Here is an 8,520-nt window from a genome sequence, read left to right as displayed (position 1 = left end):
GGAGAGAGGCCAAGCCAGACACAGACCCAGGTCTGGCCAACTGCAGGGCCTGCCGCAAAGCTCCTGCCCTGCTCTGTGCCAGCCCCACCTGCTGCACCAGCTGTCCCATTGCCCGAACTGCCCCACTGGCCTGCGCTAACCTGCCGCCCTACCAGCCCCACTTAACCACCACCCCAGCTGGCCCCGGGAGCAGCAGGAACAGCGCTGAGGCTGCTAAAGGGCTGCACCCTTCCCGTGTCCTCCAGCACCACAGGCAGAGCCCTGGCCGGGGGCAGCCTGCGGGAATTGGGCACCCAGGGCTGCAAATCGGGCAGCTCACCCAAGTGAGCCTCAGTTCCCCCCACTGGCAAATTGAGAACAGCTTTTTCGTGCTTTGCCCGCTAAAGGAATGCAGGAGCAGCGTTGGCTGCAGACCTGAGATGGGGAAGGCCGTGGGGTGTCCCATGGCCCATCTGCTGCTAGGCTGCGTGTGCAACCGTGCTGCCCCCAGGAGCCAGTGCTCCCCCCACCCGGCCCCCTGAGCCCTCCCTAGGCTGCCCGCCCCCCACAGGTGTGGGCCTGGCCCAAAAGCCCCCTGCAGACTTAAGTCGCAGCGAGCAACCTGGGCAGGGCATCCACGCAACATCCAGGTCCTCCTGGGGATCGCCAGGATGGGGCTGGTCCCTGCACGTTGTAGTCACAGCCTCCCTGTCCCCCCACCCTTAATGCTGAGTGTTTGGTTCGGGGGTCCTCAGCCCTCCAGCTTCCTCGATGTACTTTCGGTTGTACACGGCCTGACACCCCTCAAGTGAGGGGTTCTTCCTGCTGCTTCTCCTGACCAAATGGCCAGTGCTTTAGTGGCCTGGTGCAGCCTGAAGCCGCGCTGCGGTTCCAGGGGCCATGTGGACAGACTTTCCAGGCCAGCGAGGCCCAAGCGCAGCTCTCTCCGCCAGCCAGGGGTGTTTGGGGCCCTGCGTGTAGCTGTACGCCAGCCTTGCGCGCCATCAGGGAGGACCGTGCTCTTGGAGGACGCCCTCGGGAGCTGGGTGGGGCCCTCGGGAGGGGGGTCAGCCGTGCACAGCCACAGGAACCGAGGTGGAGACCAGGTGGCCAGGTCCAGGCAGAGGCTCAGCCTCAGGACGGCCACGGGTCTGGAGCTGCAGCCCGGTTTTATCTATTTTTTCTTATTTCTGGAGCCTGGTATGCTGCTTGACCTGTCTGCTCTCCACAACCGGCAACATTCCACAGGAGTTCTAGAAACTCAGGTTCGGCATTAGCAGCAGCCATGCCACAGGCAATCGTGTGAATATCTGGCATTTTGAACCAGCCGCTCTGTACCTCATTTGGCCTCCCAGAGTCCTTTGGGCAAGTAAGGAATCTGAGATGGGGCAGACCCCATTGGAGCCCTCCCTCCCAAGCCTCGGTCACCCCAGGGCGCCCACTTGTCCATGCCAGTGGCTCCCTGTCCTCTGCACCCAAAAGCGTCCTCCCACACAGGCAGCACACGCAGAGCGGGGGACGTGTGGGGGAGTTAATGCCCCAGGAGTGACCCCCAGCCAGGGAGGGACCGCTGTGACCACTTGTTAACCCACCTCTCTCAGCCCCCGTCCCTCTCGCCCTACCTGGCACCTTGTGTGCAACTCCAGGTAAAATACTCGAGCCCAAGCCTTCCCTCAGGGTCTGTTTTGGGAGAACCCAGACTAAGACAGTGAATGCCTCACTTCTGACCACACAGCTAGTTAGTGGCCCTGCGGCCACCTTGACATGACACTGCCTTGGGCGCTGGCCCTCGGGTTGGGGTTTGCAGGGCAGAACCTAAGCTTGGCTCTGCTCTGCCCAAGACCCTGCCCGAGAGCCCTTCCTACGGGGTTTCGCTTGGCAGCTTCTACAAGAGCTTTTCTCTAGCAGCCAGGCAGGTCCCTGCAGTCCGGCCTGCCTGGCTCTGCAGACCAGGAGCCCTCTGGGTGACCGGTGTGGGAGATCAGCAGCAAATGTGTCCCTCTAGAGTGTCGGCTCCCCCAAGGCAGGCCCCGTCCACTGTGTTCACAGTTGAGTCTCAGCCCCTGGGACAGTGGGCGCGTGGCTGGCATCAGTGAGTATCCGCGGGTGAGTGAGCAAACGAGGGAGCGAGCGAATGAGTGAAGTCCATCAGTTTGACGAGCGCTCGCTCCGAAGGCCAGTCACTGCCAGCTGGACAGTGAGTGCGTCTCCCTCTTCTTCCGCCCTCAGCTGCTGAACTCCCTGTCCGTGGACCCGGATGCCGAGTGCAAGTATGGCCTGTACTTCAGGGACGGCAAGCGCAAGGTGGATTACATCCTGGTGTACCATCACAAGAGGGCCTCGGGCAGCAGGACGCTGGCCAGGAGGGTCCAGCACAGCGATGCCGCCCCAGGGGCACGCAGCGTCAAGCAGGACCACCCCCTGCCTGGGAAGGGCAGGCCGTCGGAAGCAGAGCCCCCGATGGACTACCACGAGGATGACAAGCAGTTCCGCAGGGACGAGTACGAGGGCAACCTCCTGGAGGCCGGCCTGGAGCTGGAGCGGGACGAGGACGTAACTATCCCGCTGCCGTGGGCTCGGCAGGGTGGTCTGGGCGGGAGGCGCTTCCGCTTTCGGAAGGCAGCGCGGGGGCGGGGGATCTTGCTCTGGATTTAAGCTGTTCTTAGAGAAGGGCCAGCTGAGAACACTGTCCTTGTCGTGCAGGTGGGGTAGAAATCGTTTTTGAGCAGCTTTGGGAGGTCCCAGGCCACCCCTTGGGGTCACATCTGCCCTGGGAGAGGGGCTGGCCGTCACAGCAACGACCTGCAGGTCAGGGCACTTCCTGCTCTGGTCACTTCCTCTCCCAGGAAGAGTTGCTCACCCACAGGGAGGACGAAGCTCTCCTGGGGGTCTCTCTTCCTGGATGGCCTCAGCCCTGCTCGGGCCTCAGTTTCTCAATTGTGAAACGAGGAGATAGGTTCGGCTGACCCCTGGGGGGGTCCCTGGTGCTCTGAAGCCCATGACTCTTAGCACTGTTTTCTGGAGCTCCTCTCCCTAGCAAAGCCTAACAATCTTTCTAAAAGAAAGATTTCTGAAGAGAACGAAAGGTTGACCCTCTTCCCGTGCCTGGCCGCCGCAGTGGCTGAGGGTGCAGCCGTGAGCAGGGAGGGATTTTCGCAGCCCGGCATAGCGGTGCTTCTCCCCACCACTCAGCTGATTGCTGTGCGCCCCCCAGCCAACATCTTAACCTCTCTGTGCACAAGTGCTGTTCCTTACGTGAACATTGATGGAAAGGCCCCTCGCCTAGAGAGCTACTGTGCAGGTTAGTTGAGAATCGGCAAACGTCTCAAAAACACGTGAAAAGCAAAATGTAGTCAGCAGGTTAACTTAGGAAGCCATCGAGTCAACTGTGAATGTTGAAGTTAAAAGTTGGCGTCGTGTGATATTTCGTCCACAGGACCACTGCGTCCTTGCGTAGTGAATGCTTTTGTGATAAGGATGCCTTCTGAGAATTTAGACCAAAAAGCGAGTTCATTAGGGAACCCAGGGTGTAAACTCTGTTTTATGCCAAGTAGATATTACTGCCCCTGGAAACAACCAGAATGCTCCCAGGGCCTCTTTCTCGTCCAGTACGGAGCATCTCTCTGGCCTCCACTGTTCTTCTGGGGGCTTGGCTTCCGGGCAGGAGACGGTGAGTCCCACCGCAGGGAGGGCTCCCGCGGGAGCTTCGAGGGCGTGGGAGGGGACTTAACAAGTTCCGATAATCTGGAAGTGATAGTTTGGTCCTAACAAGGACTCCAAGGGTTTCCGTGGCCTTCGAGGGCAGCAGCTAGAAAACAGGTATCTGCTGGCCTGCCAGAGTTTTCTGTCTCACGTGGTCTTAGACCTCGGCAGGTGTCACAGGGAGAGACGGGTGGCTGATTCTCGCTGGCTTTCCCATTGTTCTGCCCGGCCAGCCCTACGGCCCGTGAACAATACTGCTACTGTGTAGAGTGTATGTCGCCTGGCGTTTCATAAGTGGAGGAACCACCAGCTCCGTCAGAGGCAGGAGAGGCTCGGCGGCCGAGGCCTCTCCCTGGGAGCTGAGGGGAGAGCTGTGATTTTGCGTCTGGGGCGTGGCGTGCCTCGTCTGTGCCCTGGGGGATTTACACTCTCTCAGTGTCATTTTCTGCCGACTGCAACCTTCAAATCTCATGCTCGACGGGAATCTCTGACGTCTGGTGATTCCAACTGACCCAGGCCAGACCCCATACCTCCTCCCTATCCTTATTGAACTGCCAGGCCTCAGTTTCCCTGTCTGTCAAATGGAGTTGACAATAGTATTTACATCACTGGGTTATCAGAAGTCACCCTTGCCAAGTGCTTAATTCAGAGTCGTGTGGCATGTGGCAAATTCTAACTGGTTGATGTTATATTAATATCACGCATTGTTGTTCGTACCGAAGTAGGAATAGCAGTGCCCAAGGAGAAAAGAACCTTCCCAAGTCTAATTGAGTGCTGTCATAAATATCTTTTTAAAAAAATTTATGTTCTCTGTTGAGACTTTGAAATAAAAAGCAAACTTGAGGACGTTTGTTACTGTCACAGAAAAGGTCATTCCAGTGGATGACCTCAAAATTTCACTGATGATTTAGCTTGAGAGCTAAAAGAGGCTTTTAAGCAGTTAATTTGGCCATTTTAAAAATGAAAACATGACTGTGGTGTAGGCGAGTCGGTTCAAGCTTTCAAAGTGGCTGAAGTCGAGATGTTTCCACCTCCCTGCTGGAGCCTCTCAAATCGTAAACTGTTTCACGAGGGCCTGCTGGAAACCCCAGAGCTCTCATCAGAGATGAACGGCCCCCGAGGTTGCTGGAAGGAGCCATCGTTTGGGCAGCCTGTTGCTCTCCCAGGGACAAGCAGAGCCAGAATCTATTAACAGGCTGTTTGGACACACGCGGCGCGTGAGGTGTGCGCAGGGCCCTGCCGGCGCGATTAGCAGGCAGAGCTGCTGTGGTATTTATTTCAGGGGGAAGAGACGCTCTTGTTAATGAATCTTTCCCGGGGCTGTGCTCAGATTACAAGAAGCGAAGGGCATAAGATGGCCTCTAAGAAAACACAGTTGCACAATCCTACCCAATTCAAAGCAAAATTCAGGGCTTACGTGCACTTTCCTGGGAAGAAAAATCCATGGAATCTATCAGATACTCAAACACTCGTTAACCTCCCCCCGAATTAATAAGACTCGCTGCTTTAAAGCAGGGTTTCTCAACCTCAGCGCTGTCAGCATTTGGTATTTAACAGCATCCCTGGCGCCACCTGGCCAGTGACACCCCGCCCCAAGTCTTGAAAACCAAGAATGTCCCCAGACATTGCCAAATGTCCCTGGGGGCCCAAACTGCTCCCAGTTGAGAATCCCTGCTCTACAGGCTGGATGGGGCAAAGGAAAAAGGAAGGCTGGAGGGAGAGCGTGGGTTGGATAAGCACGTTCTCCCAGTGGGAGCCAGGGCCTCGGACTGCCTGCAGGCCCCGCCTTCTGCAGGGGACCAGGCAGCCTCGCGGAGGTCGCCAGCCACGCAGATGGGTCCCAGCCTCTGTTCCCCACGGGGCGCCGGTGGGTGGGTGACGCTGTGTTGCTCCTGGGCAGGGGGGCTGTGAGCCTCCCCGACGGGAGCCCCTCTGCGCTGGCCATCCTCGCTGAGGCAGGAGGTTTGTCTCGAGACGTCTGTGATGATGGGTGGCAGGCAGATGGTGCCCTGAAAGCGGACCTGACTGAGCGCACGTCGGGGCCAGTTCTTAGGAACCAGATAGCTGTGTTAGTCTCCCGAGGCTGTGGTAACAAAGGCTAACAAACCGAGTGGTTTAAAACGACACAAATTTATTTATTTATTTAGTTAGTTGGTTAATTTTGGTTTGTTTAGAGATAGGATCTTGCTCTGTCACCCATGCTGGAGTGCAGTGGCCTCATCATAGCTCGCTGCAGCCTCCAACTCCTGGGTTCAAGTGATCCTCCCACCTCAGCCTCCTTAGTACGTGGGACTGCAGGTGTATACCACCATACCTGGCTAATTTTTTCATTTTTGGTAGAGATGGGGTCTCACTGTGTCGCCCAGGCCGGTCTCAAACTCCTGGCCTCAAATGATCTTCCTGCCTTAGCCTCCCAAAGTGCTAGAATTACAGGCATGAGCCACTGCGCCCAGCCAAAACAACACAAATTTATTCTCACAGTTTTAGAAGTCAGAAGTCCAAAATCAAGATGTCATCAGGGCCACACTCCCTTCCCTCCTGTGTCTTCCAGCTTCTCGTGGCTCCAGCTGTTCCTTAGCTTGTGGCCACATCGCTCCAGTCTCCTTCTCCATCTTCATGCTGTCCTCTCTCCTGTTGCGTCCTCTTCTCTTATAAGGACACCAGTCACTCTGTTCAGGGCCACCCTAATCCCATACGACTTTATCTTACTGCGGTTATACTTGCAAAGACCCTGTCACATGCACAGGCACCAGGGGTTAGGACTTGAACATGTCTTTTTAGGGGACACAGTTGGACCCGCTGCAGTAGCTGAAATGCCACCCTGGAGTGGTGGGTCCCGGAGTGGGGTGGCTTGGATGGGGCAGGCCGGAGCCCAGAGGTACCAGCACAAGGTGGGGGGCCGTAGCTGGGGGACGAGGCAGATGCTCTGGGGGAATTATGAGTCTAACTGCGGCCTGGCCTGCCTCACTGCAGGGCCCGGATGTGCACAGGAATCCCTGGGGGTCTTGTCACAATGCAGGCTCTGATTCAGCAGCCCTGGGGGGACTTAGCCCCCGGGGCACTCGAGGCGCTGGTCCTGGACCATACTTTGCGGTGTGAGGAGTATGGATGGGGGCCTTTTCCCCATGAGCCAGCAGAAGTGTCCCCCATGCAAGGTCCCCAGTGTCCACACAGGCCCCTGGTCCACTCCTCACTACCCCAGAGGAAGCCCCAGACGGGGACCCCAGCGCTGGCTCCTTTGGAAAGGCAGAGGGCTGGGTCCCCAAGATGCCTCCTAGATGCCTTGAAGAGAGAGCTGGGGGGTCAAGAAAGGCTTTGACACTTTGACCCACGGGACAGCCTCCCAGGTCCTTTCACGCCAGGGGCTCAGAGACCCCTAGACTGGCACTGCAGGACAAGAGATGGCAGGGAGGAGGGAAGGCCTTGAGGCAGGAGGCTCGGAGTTTCTCTCCCTCCTTCCTCTCTTCCTCCCCCTCCCTCTTGCTCTGTCTCCCTCTCCCCTCCTCTCTGTCCTCTCTCCCCCTCTCTCTTTCTTTCCCCCATCTCTCTCCCCCTTTGACAGCCGTGGGGTCAGCTTGCAGGGTTCCCACTAAAGGGACAAGAGAAATTTGTGGCCAACGTGTTTTCTTGCAACTGAACCCATCGGCATTCTTGAAGTCCAGCCTCAAAGGCTGCCGGACGTTATTTATGTCCATGAGGTCACTGCCGAGAACACCACACGCTGAAATCCTGGCTGCGTGTACTGCAGGGTGGCCCAGGCCCACGCTGCCCTGACGTTGAACTTGACCCTGGCTTCGGCAGATTCTGTGAAGGCTGCAGACATCGGAACCCTATGAAAGTCTGTTTGCTTTCATGCCTCTGTGCGGGGCTCACCTATGCACCCTTGGGCGGCCGCTCCTCCTCGCCCCCGCAGCTGTCGTGGGTGGGTGTTCCACCGCATCTGTTCCCCATCTTCGTGGAGGTTGCTTTTGAAAAGCAAGTGAGGGTGGTCTCTGCGGGAGGGTGGGTGCTGCTTTCAGACGGAGCCTAGGGCTGGTGGGGGTGGTGAGGATGCGGCCTCGGAGCTTCGAGTGCGGGTCCAGACCCCGCTCAGCCCCTCCGAGAGCCAAGTATGTGGGTGTGGACCCAACTCAGCCGCTTGCTGGCTGAGCAACCTTGGGCAAGAGGCTTCCCCTCTCTGGGCCTCAGTGTCCCCATCTGTCCAGTAGGGGTGATGAGATGACCTGCTTCAGGGAGCGGTGGGTGAGAGTTATGAGAGTTAACACTCGGGCCTGGCGCAGGGAAAGAGCCGCTGACGTTGGCCATAAACACCCCCTTGCCCGCAGCCCTGGGCACAGACTGCTCTCACGCTCCCAGGGCCTGGGCCACAGCGCAGCTGCTAGCAGAGGGGAGACGGGCGTCAGATCTGAGAAGAGAAGGGTCTCCCTGTGTGTGGTGACTCCCCGCCCCTGCCCTCTGCCAGGTGACCAGGGAGGGTGGTGGCAGCATTGCCCTGGCCACAGGAGAGGAAGAGGGACATCCATTTCTTGCCGTGTCCGACAGAGGCCACGTGGGTGTGGTCAGGTGTCAGAGGCGGTTCTGGGGCTTGGCTAATTGCTGGCTGGGCCTCAGGCCCAAGACAGCCCAGCAAGCAGGGTGTGGGGAGGAGCCCTGGACGCCGGGGAGTCTCGGGTCTGGTCCCATCTTCAGGACACACAAGAGCAATAAACATGCTCACGGGGCTGTCAGTGCGGAAGCAAACCACCCCCGCCCCATGTGGGCTTCCTACCCGGGCCGTGAGAAGGTGGGCAGGACTTAGACCCTGAACTGAGCCTCTGACAGCTGCAGCCAGCAGGCCCA

At 58.1% G+C, this 8,520-nt stretch overlaps 1 protein-coding gene across 4 annotated transcripts in view; it reads left to right on the top strand.

Moving 5' to 3' along the window:
* The window catches only part of ANO1 (anoctamin 1, calcium activated chloride channel), a 194,623-nt gene that overhangs the window by 87,617 nt on the left and 98,486 nt on the right, over positions 1-8,520 (top strand). For all 4 annotated transcript variants that reach the window (XM_012665634.1, XM_012665636.1, XM_012665635.1 and 1 more), the window contains exon 3: positions 2,209-2,532. In XM_012665634.1, coding sequence (XP_012521088.1) covers positions 2,209-2,532 — 324 coding nt within the window. The remainder of the gene's footprint in view (positions 1-2,208; positions 2,533-8,520) is intronic.

The sequence above is a fragment of the Propithecus coquereli genome, unplaced genomic scaffold (assembly GCF_000956105.1).
Source record: "Propithecus coquereli isolate 6110/MARCELLA unplaced genomic scaffold, Pcoq_1.0 Scaffold120, whole genome shotgun sequence".
In the NCBI taxonomy this organism is placed as follows: domain Eukaryota; kingdom Metazoa; phylum Chordata; class Mammalia; order Primates; family Indriidae; genus Propithecus; species Propithecus coquereli.
Note: the sequence above shows the minus strand (reverse complement) of the source record. Positions and strands in the feature narration are given on the sequence as shown.